The sequence below is a fragment of the Callospermophilus lateralis genome, chromosome 1, assembly GCF_048772815.1.
Source record: "Callospermophilus lateralis isolate mCalLat2 chromosome 1, mCalLat2.hap1, whole genome shotgun sequence".
NCBI lineage: Eukaryota > Metazoa > Chordata > Mammalia > Rodentia > Sciuridae > Callospermophilus > Callospermophilus lateralis.
This window is the reverse complement of record NC_135305.1, coordinates 201,254,136-201,276,574: the sequence shown is the minus strand read 5'-3', so window position 1 is coordinate 201,276,574 and position 22,439 is coordinate 201,254,136. Positions and strand designations below refer to the sequence as shown.

The window sequence follows — 22,439 nt, the reverse complement described above, 5'->3', positions numbered from 1 at the left end:
CCATGAACAAAGAGCAGGAAACCAGGAGATCCTAATGAAGTTCAAAGGAAGGAATCCTGAAAATGTCAATAAATCAAATATTGTGTTCAGAAAGTAGGATGAGACTTAAGATAAAGTCGATCATGAACCCAAGTGTTTGACGAATGTAGGGGAGTGCCTGGAACTCTTCAGTCCTAGAAATGAGCAAAGAGGGCAAAATGGCTAAAGCTGGGGCAGGGGTATGTGTTTCAGGCTGGTGAAGAAGATATGACTTAGTGCTTGGGGAGCAAAGACAAGACCTGAGGTACCTGGAATAAACAGTCCCCCATAAACATATGAGTACTGCAGGGGGATGGGTTCCTGGGAGGAGCCTACTGTGAGTTAAGGGAGCAGGAGAAGAAGAGGGCGGGGAAGATGTTCTATCCATCAAGGCATGATGGATGGGAGGGAAAGGGTGAGTGAGCAAGCTGTCACCTTTCTGTGCTTATTTTTACTCTCATAAGAGTTTACATTCTTCCTGAAGAAGAATGAAAAAATGGAATTCCCCTTGGGGTCCCTGGAAACGACCAACTTCCGTCAGTTCACTCCAGAGTCACTGGCGGAGATTGAGAAGCGAATTGCTGCCCATCAGGCAGAAAAGAAAGTCAAAGATAAGCCTAGAGAGAAGGACCCAGAAGAGAAGCCACGGCCCCAGCTGGACTTGAAAGCCTGCAACCAGCTGCCCAAGTTCTATGGTGAGCTCCCAGCAGAACTGGTCGGGGAGCCCCTGGAGGATCTAGACCCCTTCTACAGCACACACCGGGTAAGAGCTACCAGTAGGAATGTCTGCCCTCAGCTCTTGGAGAGGAAATCTCAGTTCCACCCGGCCCAGAGAGTCTTCCTGAACCCTGGGTGATATGACAGTCTGCTAAAAGACTCAGTCCATGGGAGATACAGCTAACTCACTACCTTGTTGGTTTCTTTGAATCTTTATGAAATTTATGATAAGAGCTAATTAAACCTAAATCCTCAAAAAGCACACAACTGCTGCAGAACTTGCAGGAAAAGTTGGCAGCTTCTGGGATGAGCTCTGGTGTAGGCCCCCAGAGGTGTTAGCTTTCTTTGCAGGTGAAGGACAGAGAACTTGAGGTTGGGGGAGGGGACTTGGGAAAAGAGCACAAAAAACAGAATGATTTGAGCCAGGGATCCTCCAAGTATGATCTTGGAAACCCTGGAGTCTTCCAAACTCATTCAGTGGATATGTGAAGTTGAAACTCTTTTGTAGTGATACTTTGATATCATTTGTCCTTTTTTGCATGTTCTTTCAAGCATACAGTGGTAAACATGGAAGTTGTTGTTGGGGAAAAACATCATCACTTGAACAGCTACTGGAATGTATGTGTGTCTGTACATTCCTGTGTTTGAAAATTTCCTAAGTTCTTTATTTTTAATATGATATATATATACACACACACACATGTAAACATATGTACATACATATGTACATACATATTGTATGTATATACTTATATATTAGTCATATTTTCTTTGCTTCAACAAAATATCCAAGAAAATCAACTTTAAAAGGAGGAAAGGTTTATTTTGGCTCATGGTCTCAGAGGTTTCAGTCCTTGGCTACTTGGCCCATCACTCTGGGCCTATGGTGAGGTAGACCATCATGGAGGAAATTCATGGTAGAAGAAAAGTGCCCACCTCATGGTAGCCAAGAAGCAAAACCGAGAGAAAGAGGAAGGGGCTGGGATCCCAATATCCCCTTCAAGGGCACATCACTGGTGACCTAACTTCCTCTCACTTAGTTCTCCCTCTTAAAGATCCAACCACTTCCCAATGGTGCTACAGGCTGATGACCAAGACTTCAACATGGGTCCTCTGAGGGACATCTAAGGTCCAAACCATAACGACACACACATATACATGCACATTTGGGTATAATAAAAATTATAAACATAAATAAAAACTCTAGATTTCTCAACACTTTGGGGAAGTAATGATTTTTTAAAATCAAGAAGTTTGAGAAATACTAATCTAAACAAGAGGTGCTCTGAGACAGTTACTTCACCTGTATCATACTGTAGGTGTTCTACACAGTCTAGAAAATGGTGAGCACATGTTTGGTAGTCACAAAGGTCGGGAATCAGTTCCCTCAATATAGTCTGTAGAGAAATTAAAAAGGCACTGGAATATCTTTCTCTCTCCTCTCCCTTGCCAAGAGCCTACACCCTCCTAAATGCTTAAAGGAGGGAATCAGGCGAGAGTTTAGGAGGAAGTAGACAACAGAAGGAGCATCACAGGACCAGGAATGGTCCTCAAATCAGAAGCAGAATTAAATGCAACCAGAACTCTACAATGATGTTGCCAGAATCTTCCCCTGGGCAAGTCGCGTCTTACTAGCCCCCAGACAGCTGTCTATCCGTCAGACACTCTCCCTGAGCCACAAAACAGGACTTTTTCTGGGAGAGTGAGGATATGGCTTTGAGTCCATGATCCTCCTAACTCTCTGCACCTCCCTCTGGCTCTCAGTGACTTGTGGCTCCCAGGCCCCTTCTTGCTCACATGCCTGACCCTACACAACTCATGCTCAAAAAAAAAAAAAAAAAATGGCTGTGTCAGGATTTCTACTTCTCACTGGAGATCCACCTCTGCTCTGTTTTGTTTTAGACATTTATGGTGCTGAACAAAGGCAGGACCATTTCCCGGTTTAGTGCCACTCGAGCCCTTTGGATATTCAGTCCCTTCAACCTGATCAGAAGAACGGCCATCAAAATGTCTGTCCACTCGTATCCTTTGCACGGTTGATTCTTCTGTGTGTTAGAATCAGGTTCTGTCCAGTACCTTCTTTAGAGGTTAAAAGTAGAGCTTTCTACAACTGAATCCTGAGACAATGAGGAGATTAAATTAACAAAGTTATTTGTGGCTTTAATATGCCCAATATCCCAAAACAGTTCCAAGATTGCCTCAATGGGACCTCATTGGACACGAGGCACTGCCAATATTACAGGTTACTCCAAAACTACTAGCAGGTTACAATATCTATAATCTGAGTTTCCTGCCATGGAGGAAAATGATGACTAGGGATACATTGGTCAAACGTCTGTATTACATGAGTTGCTTTAGGTAGCAGCAGAAGCCGTCTTTAGTTTTGTTTTATTTTGTTTTCAAGGCAAGCCAAGCTAGTAGACAAAAGAGACTTTGGCTTGGCTTCCAAAGATCTTCCCTGGTGACTGTCCAAATTGGAAATTCCCAATGACTAATTCAGCCCTGACTTCCAGAAAGTTGATATGCAAGAGCAGCCTTGCCTGGCAGGTGGTGGCCAGCTGCTTCTTAGGAATTCCAGTACAAAGGAGCTCCCACCTCACCCCACCCTCTGCCATAGGGGAACAGCTTGTGGGATCTCTGGACAGTTCTCACTGAGTAAGCATCCCTAGAATCATCTGCACACTCAACAAGAAACAGCACTGCTTGATGAAGGTGCATTCCATTTTCTGTTTTCATGTTTTATCTTTGTGGATAACCTGTAGAAGTTATATTTTCTGAATTGAATATTAGATTTCCAGATTCTTCAAAAGCAAGGCTCCCTTTTCTTAAATACTTTCTAAATGTCAATGCTGTCCTAGGTACAGAAGTCTTGGAACCTGAGATTAGTATCCTCATTTTACAGATAATGAAACAGAGGTATTTAGTAAATTGCTCAAGGCCTCACAGGTAGTTATGAGGTCCAGCCTCCATTCTTCTTAGGATAGTACCTACAGTGAGGAAGTAGGTAGTTAATGGATATAAATTAGAGTAATTATTCTCTCAGTGTGTCGTCTCTACTTGGGAAGTTGTTGCTTTAAAAACATATATATCTACATATATATCTACACAGAAATTACAAACAAAGAGAAATGACACATACATAAACTCCTCTTTGTGGATTTTGGTTGAATTACATCTAGGTAAGTAAGAAACAGCTAATTGGAAATAAGATCCCTTTAAAGAACCAAGTGACCGGTAAATATTCTTTTCCACTTGAGATTTGAGAAGTAAATAATTGCTTGGTGGAGTCACAGCTACATAGGATACCTGTTGAGGGGTCTCTTCCTCACAAAAGCCTATGTTATAGAGCAGTTATATATTTGAATCTCATTAATTTGGTGACTGCAGCCCCAAAAGATATTCTTCAAGGTGTGGAATCCTCAGGGTCTATAATTTATATTTCACTCAAAATTATAATTCCAAATACACGTTCTGTGAATATTTTCATATGTAATCTTATGCACAAAATATATAACATTTTAAAGGTTTTGTAGAGTAGAGATATGATTTTAATTTAAACCTGGGTTAACGTTTCCCCCTCTGTGGACATATTTCTTAATTTAATTGTAAATCAGCAAGAAAATGTGGTTTAATTAATAGAATTTCCCTGTTCAAAATAGATGTGTTCCTTAGTAACCATAAAACAAGGGTCACTAAAGGCACTTACAGAAAACTAAAGCCAATTTAAATATTTCTGCTCAAATTGAAATGATGAAAGATGAGTAGTGCGCTCTCTCTCTCTCTCTCTCTCTCTCTCTCTCTCTCTCTCTCTCTCTCTCTGCTTTCCTGTAGGAAATCTTGTTAGGAGGCCATCTAGCTCTGAGGAAATGTCCAAATGGGACAAAGTTGTCTTTGGATCCTCCCAACCACCCTTTCTTCCACATTTACCCTCTTCCACTCACCTTCCTTTCAAAGTCTCCTTCCACTTCCAGAATACCTTTGCCTATTCCCTGCTCTGATATTTTCCTCTGTGGCAATGTATAGCTAATTCTATTTGGGATTTTCTTCCCAAGTGAGTAGGTCCCTTCCTGGTGCCTGTCTCCTCCATCCCTACCCAGAAGTCTGTTTCCTCAATAAGACTGAATTCAGCTACATTAGGAAAATGATCTGACTAAAACAATCCCATAAAGGCTGGTACCCTTCCACTTATCTCCAACTTCCTAACTTCTCTTTGGATTTTAGAATAAAAGAGACTTTTAGGTGGGTGAGGTAGCACACACCTTTAATCCCAGTAGCTTGGGAGGCTGAGATAGGAGGATTGTAAGTTCAAAGCCAGCCTCAGCAAAAGTGAGGTGCTAAGCAACTCAGTGAGATCTTATCTCTAAATTTAAAAAAATACAAAATAAGGCTGGGGATGTGACTCAGTGGTAAGTACCCCTGAGTCCCTGGTAATCCCCTAACCCCCCACCAAAAAAAAAAAAAAAGAATAAGGAGACTTTTGCTGGTTGGAATTTCAGGTCACCTTGACTGGTGAAATGAAAGCCTCAGGGCAGAAGGACATTTTGGAAAAGGGAATCTATTTTCTTCTCTTTTTTCTAAAGGGTCTGTTATAGACAGAGCTGAGCCCACATCTCCACACCATGGTTAACAGGCTGCAAGATCTCGGAAAAGTTATTTAAGCCTTGAGACCAGTTTGCTCCGATCAAAAATATCAATAATAATATCCAGCCATAGATTGTTGTGTGCTGTTAGAAGTCAGTGGGCAGGGTTTTCAGCCCAGGTGAGGTATTCAGTAAATACAAGTGGTTATTATATGACAAGACCATGATGCTGATATTAGCTAAAAGTTATGAACTTGATCATTCAGCATCAAGATGATCCTAGATGACTTCATGGAGACAAGGTGACGCTCAGCTCTTCCTTAACATTGGCCTCTCAGGTGGTTCACTGTGTTTATTACTGTCACCATTGTGGTCAATTGTGTGTGCATGACCCAAACCGATCTTCCAGAGAAAATCGAGTGAGTAGATTGACTATAATCATTGTGCTGTTTTCGTTCTTTGTCCTCTTGCTTTTTTTAAAATTTTTTTTTCTTGGTGGCTTTTTCCTTTCATTTGTCCTGTCATGTCTCCGTTGGGTAATGCTAAATTCTGTTATCTATTTGACTTTGTAATGATTAGACTTCTTCTTTGTGAAACAGACTATGTTTCATATATAATCTTCAATTTCAAAAAGGTATAGATTCGTGGCTCTCAACCTTAGTTGCACATTGAAATTTCCCAGAAAGAGATTTTAAAATCCTGTTGCCCAGAGGGTCTGAATTCATTGGACTGAGTGCCCTGGGCAGAAGAGTCCTCTCCACGCCCTGCCAACACACACTCATTGCTAGGTGTGCATGTGAATGAAGTTGAGCGAGGACCTACTCTGAAAGAGAGGCAGGAGTAAAGTTATAACAAAGTTAAAAACAAATGGAGGGGGGGAAGATATTCACAAAATAACTCACGAATGTAGATGTTTAGGTTGTCATGACTCACATCCTTCAAATTGACCTTAATATTCCTGAGCTTATTCTGTCTCCATGGGTTAGCAGGCAAAGCCTCTGTAGTTTCAGAAGGAGTCCTTTCCCCAAATACCTGCACCACCACATCTGAGTCAGAAGCCCCTACCTCAGTTTGCACCTTATGTTCCTTCAGATATAACAACAGGATCTCTGCAAAGTTTTTTTTTTAATATTTTTTATTTGTTCTCTTTAGACATACATGATAATAGTAGAGTATATTTGGACATACTCTACATACATGGAGTATAACTTCTCCTAATTAGGATCCCGTTCTTTAGGTTGTACATGAAGTGGAGTTTCACTGGTCGTGTATTCATATAGGAACACAGGAAAGCTTTGTCCAATTCATTCCACGGTCTTTTCTATTCCCATCCTCCCTCCCTTCCCTTCATTTCCCTTTATCTAATCCAGTGAACTTTTATTCTCTCCCCCCTATTGTGTGTTAGCATCCACACATCAGAGAGAACATCCAGCCTTTGGTTTGGGGGGATTGGTTTATTTCACTTAGCATCATAGTCTCCAGTTCCATCCTTTTACTGGCAAGTGTCATAATTTCATTCTTCTTTATGGCTGAATAATAGTCTATTGTGTATATGTACCATATCCGTTTATCTGTTCATCTGTTGAAGGGCACCTAGGTTGGTTCCATAACTTAGCTATTGTGAATTAAACTGCAAAGATTTCTCTTTTTTTACAGCTTTTTTGTTTGTTTGTTTGTTTGGGTTTTTCTTTTTCTTTCTTTTCTTTTCTTTTCCTTCTTTCCTTCCTTCCTTCCTTCCTTCCTTCCTTCCTTCCTTCCTTCCTTCCTTCCTTCCTTCCTTCCTTCCTTTCTTTCTTTCTTCCTTTTTTCTTTCTGCCAACCATAGCAGTAATGCACCCCACAATAGAGAATGTGTCCTATTTCTATTTATAGATTAACAAAGAAAAGATCTTGTGGTCACCTTGATTGATGCTGAAAAACCATTTAATAAAGTTCCATTTCCAGTTATGTTTTAAAAACTCTTAGAAAAAGTTGGAATAGAATGGAATCACCTTGGTCTGAGAGGGTGCTCCTTCTTCAAAAGGTAGCCACCATCATACATAATTATGAACAGAGAGTCTTTCCCTTTCAGATCAACAACAACAAAAAAAAGACGTCTATTTTCACCTCTCCAACTTTTTAAAGGAGTATACAAAGGCAAGGAAAAGAAATAAAGGGTTCAAGAATAAGAAAAGTACCAAAGTGTGGTGATTTAGTATCATATTATGTATATAACATATCCAACATAATCTACAAACTATTAAAATTAGTAAGACAGCATAATGTAATAGCTGAATCTGAATTAATATACATAAATCAATTACACATCTAACAACAGACTAGAAAATTTTAAAATACCACTTACTTTGGTATTTGAAAATATCAAGTACCTAGGAATAGGATTATCAAAGTATGAGTAAGATTTCTACACATAAAATTATAAAATCTATTAAGTAAAATTAAATAAAATCCAATAAATTGGGGAGATGATGTTATGTTGTTGGACTCAAAGTCTCTCAATATTGGAAAAACTCCCCAAATGACTAATCAGCTGAATGTGATTCCCAAGAGAAATTCCATCAGGCTTTTATTGCATTACTTGACAAAGTGACTAAATTTGTATGAAAATGCACAGAGCAAATCATTACCGAGACACTTTTGAGGAAGAAAATCAAGGCAGGAGAACTCACTCTATTGGGTGTGAAGATATCCTAAAGCTGTAATAATGGAGTAGTATGTCACTGGTGTTAAGATCAGTCAGACCATAAACAGACCAATGAATAGGCATCTGATTTGTGATCAAGGTGACACCACAGAACAGCAGGAAAAGGATAATCTTCAGTAAATGATGCAGGATAATCAGGAATCCCAGAAGAATAATGACATTGAACATCCAACTTCACAGCACACACAAGAGTTAACTCTAGGGGAATTGATACCTAACCTTCTTTGCATAACACCAAGATGTAAAGCTTTTGGAAGGAAAAAATTAAAGAATATGACCTCAGGATAGGGAAAGATTTTTTTTTAGATCTTTTTAGATATACATGAGAGTAGAGTGTATTTTGACATATTCTATATACTTGGAGTATAAATTCCCTTTCATGTGGTTGTACATGATGTGGAGTTACACTGGTCATGTATTCACAAAAGAAGGGTAAGTTTTATCACATATGATGCAGAACACTAACCATAGAAGGAAAAGACCAGTACATTCAATATACTAAGATTAAGCCTTTCTGTTCATCAGAGGACAACTGGCTTTTCTGGTGTATTCTTTTTCTTTTCTTCATTTTTAAAATTTTAATTGGTTATATATGACAACAGAAAGCATTACAAATGACATTACACATATAGAGCACAATTTTTCATATCTCTGGTTGTACACAAAGGAGAATCATACCATTCATGTCTTCATACATGTTCTTAGGGTAATGATGTCCATCACATTCCACAGTCTTTCTTACCCCCGTACTCCCTCTCTTCCCCTCTATCCCCTTTTCCTCTTTGCCCTATCTAGAGTTCATCTAATCCTCCCCTGCCCCCACCAGCGCATTATGAATCATTTCCTTAAATCAGAGAAAATATTCAGCATTTGGTTTTGGGGATTGGCTAACTTCACTTAGCGTTATATTCTCCAACTCCATCCATTTACCTGAAAATGCCATGATTTTATTCTCTTTTAATGCTGAATAATATTTCATTGTGTATATATACCACATTTTCTTTATCCATTCATCTACTGAAGGGCATCTAGGTTGCTTCCAAAGTTTAGCTATTGTGAAGTGTGCTCCTATAAACATTGATGTGGCTGTGTTACTAAAGTACTCCTTTGGGTATAGACCAAGGAGTGGGATAGCTGAGTCAAATGGTGGTTCCAGTCCAAGTTTTCCAAGGAATCTCCATACTGCTTTCCATATTGGCTGCACCAATTTGCAGTCCCTCCAGCAACATATGAGTGTACTTTTTTCCCCACATCCTCACCAACACTTATTGTTGTCTATATTCTTCATAGCTGCCATTCTGACTGGAGTCAGATAATATATTAGAGTAGTTTTGATTTGCATTTCTCTAATTGCTACAGATGTTGAACATTTTTTCATATATTTGTTGATTGATTGTATATCTTCTTTTGAGAAGTGTCTGTTCAGCTCCTTGGCCCACTTTTTGATTGGGTTATTTGCTTTTTTGATGTTAAGATTTTTGAGTTCTTTATATATCCTAGAGGTTAGTGCGCCATCTGATGTGTATATGGTAAAAATTTGCTCCAAAAATATAGGCTGCCTATTCAACTCACTGATTGTTTCTTTTGCTGAGAAGAAGCCTTTTAATCTGAATCCATCCCATTTACTGATTCTTGACTCCTATTCTTGCACTATAGGAGTCTTATTAAGGAAGTCGGGGCCTATCTGACATAATGAAGATTTGGGCCTCCTTTTTCATCTAATAGATGCAGTGTCTCTGGTTTAATTCCTAGGTCCTTGATCCACTTTGAGTTGAGTTTTGTGCATGATGAGAGATAGGGATTTAATTTCATTGTGTTACATATGAATTTTCAGTTTTCCCAGCACCATTTGTTGAAGAGGCTATCTTTTCTCCAATGTACATTTTTAGTGCCTTTGTCTAGTATAAGTTAACTGTATTTATGTGGGTTAGTCTCTGTGTCCTCTATTCTGTACCATTGGTCTACAAGTCTATTTTTGGTACCAATACCATACTGCTTTTGTTACTATTGCTCTATAGTATAGTCTGGTATAGTGATGCCGCCTGCTTCACTCTTTTTGCTGAGGATTGCTTTAGCTACTCTGGGTCTCTTGTTTTTCCAGATGAATTTCATGTCTGCTTTTTCTATTTCTATGAGGAATGTCATTGATATTTTGACTGGAATTGCATTAAATCTGTATGTTGACAATATTAATTCTGCCTATCCAAGAACAAGGTAGATCTTTCCATCTTCTAAGGTCTTTTGTAATTTCTTTCTTTAGCCTTCTGTAGGTCTTCTACTACTTTTGGTGTTGATTTTGTTTTTCTTTTTCTAGGGTTTTGAGATGTAATGTTAAGTCATTTATTTGTTGATTTTTTTCCTTCTTTTAAGGAATGAACTGCATGCAATGAACTGTCCTCTTAGTACTGCCTTCACAATGTCCCAGAGATTTTGATACATTTTGATACATTTATCTGTGTTCTTATTCACCTCTAAGAATTTTTTAATCTCCTCCTTGATGTCTTTTGCAACCCATTGTTCATTCAGTAGCATATTATTTAGTCTCCAGGTGTTGGAGTAGCTTTTCTTTTTAAATTTTATCATTGATTTCTAATTTCATTCCATCATGATCTGGTAGAATGCAGGGTAGTCTCTCTACTTTTTTATATTTGTTAAGAGTTGCTTTGGGCCATAATGTATGATCTATTTTAGAAAAGGATCCATGTGCTGCTGAGAAGAAAGTGTATTTGCTTATTGAAGAATGAAATATTCTATATATGTCAGCTAAGTCTATATCATTGAGTTCTATAGTGTCTTTGTTCAGCTTTTATTTGGAAGATCTATCCAGGGGTGAAAGAGGTGTGTTAAAGTCACCCAGAATTATTGTGTTGTGGTCTATTTGACTCTTGAACCTAAGTTTGATGAATATAGACACTCGGGCATATAAATTTATTATTGTTATGTCTTGTTGATGAATGGTTCCCTTAAGCAGTATGAAATATCCTTCTTTATCCCTTTTGATTAATTTTGGCTTGAAATCTACTTTATTTGATATGAGGCTGGAAACTCCTGCTTGTTTCCACAGTCCATGAGAGTGGTATGATTTTTCCCAACCTTTCACCTTCAGTCTGTGGATGTCTTTTCCTATGAGATGAGTCTCTTGGAGACAGCACATTGTTACATAATTTTTAAAATACAATCTTGCCAGTCTATGTCTTTTCATTGGTGAGTTTAGTCCATTAACATTCAGGGTTATTATTGAGACATGATTTGTATTCCCAGCCACTTTGTTTATTTTTGGTATTTAACTTGACTTTGTTTCTCCTTTGATTAGTTTTTCCTTTAGTGTAATTCCTCCCTCTGCTGATTTTCATTGTTGTTTTTGAATTCCTCGTCATGGAATATTTTGCCAAGGATGTTCTGTAGTGAAGGCTTTCTATTTGTAAATTCTTTAAAACTTTTGTTTATCATGGAAGGTTTTTATTTCATCATCAAATCTATAGCTTAATTTTTCTGGATATAAAATTCTTGACTGGCGTCCATTTTCTTTTAGAGCTTGGTACATGCTATTCCAGGTTCTCCTGGTTTGAAGGTGTGGGTTGAAAAATCTGCTGAGATCCAAATTGGTCTCCCCCTTTTTGTGATCTGATTCCTCTCTCTTGCAGCTTTTAAGATTCTATCCTTATTCTGTGTGCTAGGCATTTTCATTATAATGTGCCTTGGTGTAGATCTGTTGTAATTTTGTACATTTGGTGTCCTGTAAGCTTCTTGTATTTGATTTTCCAATCCATTCTTCATGTTTAGGAAATTCTCTGATATTATCTCATTAAAGAGATTGTGCAGTCCTTTGGTTTGAAACTCTGTGCCTTCTTCTATCCCAATAACTCTTAGATTTGGTCTTTTGATGTTATTCCATAATTATTGGATGTTCTGATCATGGTTCCTTACCATCTTCACTGTGTGGTCAACTTTATTTTTCAGATTGTATACCTTGTCTTCATTATCTTATGTTCTGTCTGTTGATGATGCTTTATATTGAGTTTTTTTATTTGGTTTATTGTATCCTTCATTTCAAGGATTTCTGATTGTTCTTTTTTCAGACTCTCTATTGCTTTCTTGAAGTAATCTTTTGCTACCTATCTTTTCTCCCTTATCTCTTTGTTGATGTGATCAATGGTTGCCTATATTTGCTCTCCTATCTCTTTGTTAGAATGATTAATTTTTGCCTGTATTTTCTCATTTAGGTCATTCTTTAATTAACAGATCATTTTAATTATGAACATTCTGAACCCCTTCTCTGACATTTCATCAACTGTGCTACCATCGGTTCTGTTATTATCATATCCTGGTTTGTTTGGGGCACTTTCCTCCTTTGTTTTTTCATGTTGTCTATGTGATTTCTTTACTTGGAGTGTCAATCTGAGGTATTACAGTTTCTACCCATAATCTGTGCAGATTATCTGTATCTCACCTGGGTGTTGGGCTTCCAGACCCTGCCATATCCCAGGATCGATGCTACTGCAACTATAGGTGGTGGTGGCAATAGCAGGAGGTAATTGAGATAGCAGTGGAGGTGCCCAAGAGGGAGGCAACTTCTTTCAGAGATGGGGCTGAAAGGGTGGGCCTTTTACTGGCTTTGGGATGCCTACTCCAAGTTGTAGCTGCTTCTAGGCCCTGTCTGTTATACCAAGAGTAGAGGCTACTGCATGGGGAAGGCTATGGGGAGTATTTATTATTATTATTATTATTATTATTATTATTATTATAAAGGCAAGAGAAATCGCTACAAATTAGGAGAATAAAAACCCCCAAGACAGAAGAGAGAGATTGGGAAGAGGCTGCAGAGGGCTTGTAATGTTCCATTTTGTGAAGCAGGTAGTTGTCACACAAGCTGCTATGAACTGAAAATTCATACATTGAAACTCTAACCTCCCACATTACTGTGTTGGACATACAGCATTTAAGGTGATGAGTAAGGTCAAATGAGGTCACCAGGGTGAAACTCTTATCTTATAGAACTGGTGTTCCTGTAAGAGCCCTGTGAGTGCCTGGGAGAAGATGGCCCTCTACAAGCCAGGAAAGGGACTTTTGTTAGCCCTGGATCCTCCTGGCACTCTAATATCACACTTCCAATCCCAGAAATGAGAGAGAATTTCTTTTGTTCAATTCTTCTGTTCTATAGTGTTTTGTTATGGCATCCAGAGCTGACTAATACACAAGCATTCATTTGAAAACCACATAAAAACATAGAAATTTACATCTCATGTGCATTTTTATTAATATTACATATTCTAACAAAATGTTTTTAAAACAATTTTTTAAAAATAATTGCATTGAATAAGTAAAATATAAATCAGAAGACAGTAATTAAGGAGAGAAATTGCAAATTTAGAAAATCCTATTGTATATCACTAAAATCACATAGCATGTAAAACTTTTATCCTTCTTTTGAACTTTTCATACAAAGCACTTTTTCTCAAAACGAGTTATTTGGGAGTTATCTGGGGATTCTGGTTAAATATGGATGGTAACATGCATATATTTTAGCCCACTCTCTCAAAATGCCAATAAAATGACAGCATGGAAATAAGAGCAGTATAAATACACAAGAACAAAGAGAAGAGAACGGAAATCACAGAGGACAAAGGCTGTCAAAACAATCTTGGGAGACCAAGAGTGGGTGGGAGAGTGGTAAATCACTTGGCTGATCAGGGCTTGGTAAGCCACGGCGCCTGCAGAGGGGAATAAAAATGAGGATCAGGCATTTTACCCCCTGCAAGCTCCAGAGGTACTGGAAACAGTGACAGGATACAAATAGCAAAAAAAAAAAAAAAAAAAAAAATGGGAGCAGAAAGAAAAAAAGAACGTGGGAGCAGAGAATATGTTCACTTATTGCTGTTTCTATAATAGTGAAGTTAAAAAAAATCTTCTTTAGGGTTGATAAATCAAGGAAGGTGGGGGGAAAGTCATGTTCAACAGCACAAGGGTAAGCCTAAGAAAGTTGTTATTTAATGCAATGGATGGATAAACCAAAGAGGAAACAGAATTGTCAAATGTAAATAAGAGATACTGTTTCAGGAAATAGCATTTTTAAGGGTAACATATTACATAGTTTTAATTATGATGATATATTTACGGTGATGTTTGTATTAACAAAGCTAAACACTACAGCAAAATTACAAAATCTTCTAACCATCAGAAGAATTGTACACAAAAAAATAAAAGCAAATAAAACATGACAGGTAATCAAGTATTTTAAAGGCCATAAAATACATAATACAAGCAAATCTGTCATGTCAGCAAGTATAAATGGATTTGACTCACTTAATCAAAAAATTCATATAGTATTACCTAAGAAAGATGTTACTCAGAGTGACACAAAAAGGCTAAAATTAAAAAGAATTAACAAAGATACCCCCAAAGGCAAAGAAAGAAAGTCATGACCTGTATCAGAGAAAGCGGAAGTTAGGCTAAAAAGCATTGAACATAACAAAAATGACATGTTTTAAGGTTTATTCATAATGGTAATTCATCTTTTTTATTTTTTTGTACCGGAAATTGAAATCAGGGGAACTCGATCACTGAGCCACATCCTCAGCCCTGTTTTGTATTTTATTTAGAGACAGAGTCTCACTGAGGTGCTCAGCACCTCGACATTGCAGAGGCTGACTTTGAACTTGCAATGCTCCTGCCTCAGCCTCCCCAGCTGCTGGGATTACAGGCATGTGCCATCATACCTGGCAATTCATATCTTTTTAACAAGTAGCATGGCAACACCATTTATAAATAAAAAAAGTGTGTTAATAGACACAAACATTGAGGACTAGGAAAGATTAGTTAATTTCTTTCAGCCTATACCAGATCAAGTAAATTAAAAAAATAAAGAAAAATATGACTTAAGCTTTATAAATATGATATATCTGATTATTTGCAAACTATATTCCCTGAAAATAGAGGTTATGTCTCCTTTTCAAAAGACCATACAAATTGACTAAATAGTAAATCACCCAAAAACCTCAATAAGTTCCAGAAATAACATAAATTAACATAATAAAAAATTATCTGATTACAATGCAATACAATTATAAAATAGTAGTAAAATCAGAAAAAAATGGGAAATCTTTTCACTTGATAATTTTAAAATCTTCTCTTAAGAAACTCTTATATAAAAGACTTACAAATTTAAACTATAGAATTTCTAGGGAAGCAAAATATTTTAAAAACCAATTTAATTGGAACCTTAAAAATGTAAAAATATGTTCAGGAGATAATTTACAGCATTAATCATATCATATTTATATTAGTAAAAGTTGAAAAAAATATTTAAGTACCTAAAATAAAGCTAGACAAAAAATGATAAAATAAATGAGAAGAAAATTGAAAGAAAAAATAATGACAAAAGGAGAAAAAATTGGAAAGCAAAACAAGAGAATTAATACATACAAAAGCTGCTGGTTTTTTTTTTAATGCCCAAGACCTTTATACTGAAAAATGATAAAATATTATTGAGAAAAATTTTGAACCACTTAAATAAACTCAGGATATCTTAGGTTAATAGATTAGAAGGCTCACTACTATTAAAATGTTAATGGTATCCAAATTAATCTATAGATTCAGTGAAATGTCAATTAAACTCTCAGTAGGGATAGTTTTGCAGAAATTGGATAAATAGCTTTTACTTGCATGGATGAAGGAAATTTACTTAATGATTACCCTGTTGATAGGCATTCATGTTGATTCTGATCAATGTAATCCTCATATTTTGCCATTATAGTTAATTCTCTGATGAATAGCTTTATGCACATATCTTTATACACATAATGTGGGTCAATTTAAGGAATAAATTTCTAGAAGAGGAATTACCTGGACCGAGGTATGTACCATTTTAATTTTTGAGATATTGTCCAATTGTCTTCCACAGTTATATCAATATCCATTCTTAGTGATTATTAAATCCATTCTTTATCAGATTTTGCCTTAACTGAATTATTGACATAATTTCCTTTATAAACACACTTTGAAAAAACATAAAATATAAAAAATCTTCCTATCTGATGCTAGTCCTGGAAACTCCTGTGACAGTATCTGGTGATGCTGAGCGTCCTTGGCCTTGTGGATTTTACTTTTGAAATGCAAACTGATAACAACCATTAGTTGTTTGCTACATTGCTGGGAGTCCAGAAGAAGACAATAAATATCCTCAGGATAGACTGGAGCTCCAAGGATCATGCTGTGTATTTTTAAGGGAAAAATAAATTGTAGCCAGTGAAGAATCAGAAGCAAATCCTATCTCTGTGTTCTTGATACAATCTTGTGGACCCAAGTGGTTCCCTGCATTTATCTTCCCTCTCTTTCATTAACTCTCCCTGAAACACTAACTTTGCACTATTACCTGCTGATAATCATAGCTCCCTACCTCCCTGACTATCTGTTTGCTTGAAGGAAGGAAGATAAGTATTCCATTTTTAAATCACTTCTTGTGCTCACAAAGTAACAAGAGATCCAGTAGGGCTAAAATAGAGAAGAATGTGCCAGATTGATATTCAGGAGGAGGCGAAAGGTGCAGGGTAGCAAAAGATTGTTAGCAGAGACTAGAGTAGGACTTCCCCACTATTCTCATGCCTGGGACTACACAGATTCGTGGAAAGGGTACTTTAATAGTTTTAGGACACTCATCACTAACCATACTGAGACTCTGGAAAGACAACTGACAAATTGCAGCAGTTTGGTTGCAGGGAAAACCACAGTGAAAAGAGAAGTGTTTTATCATCTGGGGGCAAACCAAACAAACATGTGAAATGAAGCTGAGCCTAATGGCAAACAGGAAATTAGGTCCCTGGCATTGCATACATAAAGTATAGTTTTTTTCTTTTCAAATTTATGAGAAAGCTATCATATTGTATGCATGTTTTATCTGGTGATTTTAAAAAATCAAAATTGTGCTTTGGATATTTATCTAAATGGACAATTGTAGACCTCATTGATTAATTTTCACTGTTATATAATATTCCATAAAGATATTCTGTATTTTCTTCTAAATAATTTTTCTTTCCACATTTAGATATTTCATCCTTCTAGAATTTACTTTTGCATGTGTGTTATATGAGACAGGTTTCCAATAATTCTCCATATAAATCATCCCAACATCATTTTTAATGGACCATCATTCCCCAAGTGATTCCTATTATTAAGTCTGTCACATACCAGATTCCCACTCCCTCTTGAATCTTTTATCCCAGGAATATGTTACTCATTTCTTGCATCAGCATCACACAAATTTAATGCTTTATAATAAGACATGGAGGGTTGATGCTTGTGCACCTGCTTATTTGTCTTATTGAAAATGATCTTGTTTCTTTTTTCTCATTTCTATAGCACATATCAATTTAAGGGTCATATTTTCAAGCTGTATTCTGATAATGCTGTTGAAAATGTATCTATCATCACAAGAAGAATCACCATATTTACAATATACAGCCTTCCCACACATCAGCCTGTCATATCTCTTAATTTTTACAGGACTTCTTTTATATTCCTCCAGGAGATTTTTATAATGTCTTGTCCCTACATACATTACAATTTTGATTGCTCTTTTGAATATTTATTTTTATTATTAAATATGTCCAGGTTTTGCATCCAGCAAATTTGCTGAGATCCTTGACAAGTTATGTTTCTCTATAGATGCTCTCAGACTTATTATATGGTCAATGATATCATCTGCAAGCAGTGTTGAACTTGTTTCTTTCCTCTATGGTCTTTAGGTCTCTTGTTTATTTTTCTTGTCATATTAAATTGGTCAGGACCTTCAGCGCAATGCTGAGTCTAAGTTGTAATCATGAGCAGATTCTTGTCTTCCTGGTTTTCAAAGAGTGTGCTTCTAAGGTTTCATGATTGTCATCATGTCCATGAATTCTCATAATTACAAGTTGTGGACAGTTCGTTCCATTTATAGTTTGTTAGGATTTTTGTTATAAATATGTGTTGGATTTTTATCAATATCTTTATATTTATTAAGATCCGCAGAAAGCCTTTCATCTGTTAATATGGAAGTCTACATTAATGGATCTGCTAACCTGTTTTTCATGCAGCTGATATTTCTGCCAGATGCAGTTTGCCAGTATATTTGATCTATTTTGGTAAATGAGGTGGGTCTATAATTATGTTATATATAAATATAAAGCATCAATCCACCACGAGACAAGTGGAGAATGGATGTCAGTAACTTCACAAAATATGCAAGAAAATATAAATCATGACAATGAATAATCATCACTGAATTTTATTGGATCATTTTGCCCTGGAACCCAGTTTATTATCTCTTATCACTTTTATCAAATAGTGATATTAAACTACCAAAACTTCTATATTATTGTCCAATAAAACTTATCAACCCCACTTTTAAAATAATTGGCTATCTCTACAAGCACAAAATAAGGCTTTTCCTATACAAAATTGTCAGATTCAATGTTAAAGTTTGAAAAGACACCATAACTATAGAGTGACCTGTTCATCTTCATATCAAAAACAAGCACACTCTTGCTAAGACAGGAAACCAGCTTCAAAATCAAAGATAGATATTGTGGTTGGAAAGAAAGCAAGAAAAACAATTGGTAGAATTCTTTCAGCAGAACCACTGTATTACTTATAATGTGACTGGCATTTAAAATCAATGACTGTTATGTATGTGAACAAAGACATTTTACTTTATCATTGAACAAAACTGACTTAATCAGTTGTCAGCATATGTTCGATCTATATGTGAGAGAAGTGCTTAATGACGCTTTGTTCTACTTACTGTGAAGCTGATTTTAAAAGAAGAGATTTTCTTTTTTTTAAAATTAAAGATTAGTTTTAAACTATGAAACACACTTTAAAAAGTAAGTTGGTTTTGCTGAGTGGGGTAGCACATCCCTGTAATCCCAGCGACTCTGGAGCTAAAGTAGGAGGATCAAAAGTTTGAGGCCAACCTCAGCAACTTAGCAAGGCCCTAAGCAACTTAGCAAGACCCTGTCCAAAAATAAAAAATAAAAAAGCCTGGGGACATGGCTCAGTGGTTAAGTGACTCTGCATTCAATCCCTGGTACCAAAAAAACAAAAGAAGGTAAGTTGGCTTACACACCAGTATTTGTAGCAGTATTATTCAAAAGGTGGAAATAACTAAATTTTCATTAATAGATGAATGGACAAACAACATGTAGTTTATACAGAAAGGATGGACTATTATTCAGCCTTAAAATGAATGCCAATTTGTCCCAACATGGATGAACCCTTGAAAAAAAACATTATGCCAAGTAAACTAAGCCAAACTAAGAGAACAAGTGCACAATTCTGTTTATATAAAGGACCTAGAGTAGGAAAAATTATAAGGACAGAGAGTAGAGGTTCCCAAGGAGTGGGGAATGAGGAGTTGTTGTTTCATGGGTACATTTCTGTTTGAGAAGATGAAAAAGTGAAGAGTCTACAGCATTGTAGTTGCATTTAATACCACCGAATTGTATACTTAAAAATGGTTAAAGAGGCAAATTTTATGCTATCCAAAGGCAAGAGGCTGCTTCCAGATGCCAGCACACACCTTATTCCTGGAAAACAGCTGGGGTCCATAGACTGCCTCTGAAAGAACGAACAAGGCTTGAGAGAGGGGGCCCTCGAGCAGTGAGGCATTCCCCCTCCCGGGTTTTGAAAGAATGAACAAGGCTTCTTGTCGGAGTCCCTTTATTGAGGAACAGCTCTGCATATTTATAGAGCCAGGGGTGGTTTGACAGTTGGCATGGGGTGATTTTTGATTGGAGGGTAAGGATCAGGTGAGCCAGCAGGGCTAGTCTGATTGGTGGGTAGGATCAGGTGAGTCAGCAGGGCTAGTCTGATTGGTGGGTAAGGATCAGGTGAGCCAACAGGGCTCTTATTGGTGGGTAAGGATCATGTGAGCCAGCAGGGCTAGTCTGATTGGTGGGTAAGGATCATGTGAGCCAGCAGCTCACCACTGGACAGCTCTTCTTGGGGGATGGGGAAGTTAGTCTTTGGAGCCAGGGCGACTCCCAACAGCCTCCAGACCCTGATTTGCTGTTGAGGGACACGTTGGAAATTGTAAATACAAACTGCTTGTGGCCACTTAGTGCACGTCACCTCCACCTACTAGGCAGAGACAAAAAGTGAGGCCAACACGCTGTGTCCCCCACCCCCAACAATAACTCTGTCTGGCAAACAAAATACACCTTCCATCATGTTTCAGAATTGCAGAAGGAAATTTTTTAAGTGATCTTTTTTTAATGAATACAAGCAGTATAGTTCAGTGATCCACTCAGGATTTTGAATTGCATGGATCTTTAACTGCAGGGCCTAAATGTCAGGATATCTAACGATTAAATATCATGATTTCTTAAAACAGAAAAGCAATGTAAATTGCAGTTTGACTTTTTTCCCAATACCACAGTGATATTTTTCATTCACTAGGAAAAACAAAACAAAACAAAACAAAAACACACTTAGGGAAACACATATTGGGCATCTTAAAAATTACATCCAAATGCTGCAATTGGACATCAAGAAAGAGCATCCAGAGCCAAATGCCACCAAAGAGGTACGCGCCCCCATTAGCCCCTGTGTCCAGAGACAGTCAACCTGGCAGCTCTCAGCTGCACTGAGCTGGGGCCCTTGTCCTCTGGAGAAACACTGAAAATAGTCTTTCGACAGAACCCTCTCCGTAATTTCTGGGTCTGTGTTTGATCTGAAAAGCCGGAAATATCCGTCAATGCTTCCCAACAACCTATAATTCCGAGTTAAGATTTTCTAATTTAGAAAACATAAAAAGTGGGGGCGGCGGGGAGGGGGGGCCAACCGTTGTGGTTGATGCCGACAGCTCAAGAGGCTTTGTAGCCAGATATAGATTCCTTCATGAACAGTTTCAAACACTTTCTCCTCTTAGAGATGCCAAAACAAAAAACAATAAAACACATACATTTCTATTATTCACTTTTTAATTTGATTTCCACTTTTCTTTAAGATAAGCACGTTTATGGTTTTAAAGATCGCATAGTTCTATGAGGATTCTAACAAAAAAACAGCAAGCAATTTCATGTTCTTCAGCTCCTTACCCTTAATCCCACCTTTCCAGAAGAAATCACCTTCTTTTTCACTTCTTTTTTTCTGGTGTCTCCCCTATTTCCAATAATATGCTCACAGTACTATTTTTTTCCATTCAGGTGACTTCCTCTGAGCGTCCTACAATTGAAAAAATAGGAATCGGGACCATAGGCACACATTTCCTTTATCCACATCTTCCCATTATATCATAATTTTTTTTATTAAGTCATCACATAATATGCACATTGGCCGACCACCCATATGATTACACAATGGGACTGCTGTGTAATCTAGTGTCCTTTGATTACATTTCCTTTTTGTACCGTGTTTTCGCTCTCTCTGGACTTCATAAGGATTTCATTTCCTCCTTGGCTCAGTTTTCGTTATCTTTATCCCTCATTTGTTTCAAAACTCTTTTCCAGAGCTTTAATCCTTTCTTCAATCCATTTGAACCCTCTCGGTGATCCATCAGTTTCAGTTGTTCTTGGGGAAATCATTTTGCGGTGCTTCATCTCCTGCCTCATCCTGACCTACGTGTTCTCTGAATCTGATGCCAAATTCTTTCCTGGAGATTTTTCCATCCTTTTCGATTCCCTCTGTCTCTCTCCTGCATGGCACACCCCTCTCTTTACTTTCTTTGTGTTGGTGTTGGAGCACATCTTCTAGCAATTTTCATAGGTAGGTATCTGGGAAGTCAATTTTCAGAGACTTTGCCTGTCTGTAATTGTGTGTCTTCTACCCTCATCTTTGACAGTTTAGATGGGGATGATATTCTGTAGTAGAAGTTATTTTCTTCAAAATCTTGAAATCATTGTTCATTGTCTTCTAACATCCAAGGCTACTTTTGAGAAATCCGATGATAGTTTGATTCTTAACCCTTTCCATGGCCTGTTTTGTTTCTTCTCTCAAAAAAGTTTTGAGCATTTCTGTTTGTACACAAATCTCTGAAACTTCATGATGTTATGCCTAGATATGGCTTTTTTTTTTCCCACTGATTTTCCTGAACGTTGATGGGTGTGTCTATGACTTAGATCCGTCAGTTTGGAAATTGTTTCTTGAATTATTTTTTGATACCTTTCTCCAATCTATTCTTTCTCTATTTCTTTTTCAACCTCTTATGAGGGAGATATTGTACTTACCAGTCTGATTCTCTAATTTTCCTACTTTTTTATCACCTCTGCTTTTTGTTCTGCTTTCGATGAGATTTCTCAAACTTTATTTCCAGTCCTTCTATTAATGTTTTACTTTTGCTGTTATATTTTTGTTTTCAATTTTTTATTTTATTCTTGAGAGTTTTTTTTTTAAATAGCCTTCTAATCTTGTTTTACTAAGTGTTAATTTCACCTCTTAATCCTCTAAAA

The 22,439-nt window shown here is 37.1% G+C and overlaps 1 protein-coding gene across 3 annotated transcripts in view; it reads left to right on the top strand.

Annotated features, from left to right (window-relative positions):
* Positions 1-514: 514 nt before the first annotated feature.
* Scn10a (sodium voltage-gated channel alpha subunit 10) overlaps positions 515-22,439 on the top strand; it is a 92,763-nt gene continuing 70,838 nt past the window's right edge. For all 3 annotated transcript variants that reach the window (XM_076869125.2, XM_076869111.2, XM_076869117.2), the window contains exons 1-3: positions 515-781; positions 2,638-2,756; positions 5,654-5,734. In XM_076869125.2, coding sequence (XP_076725240.2) covers positions 515-781; positions 2,638-2,756; positions 5,654-5,734 — 467 coding nt within the window. The remainder of the gene's footprint in view (positions 782-2,637; positions 2,757-5,653; positions 5,735-22,439) is intronic.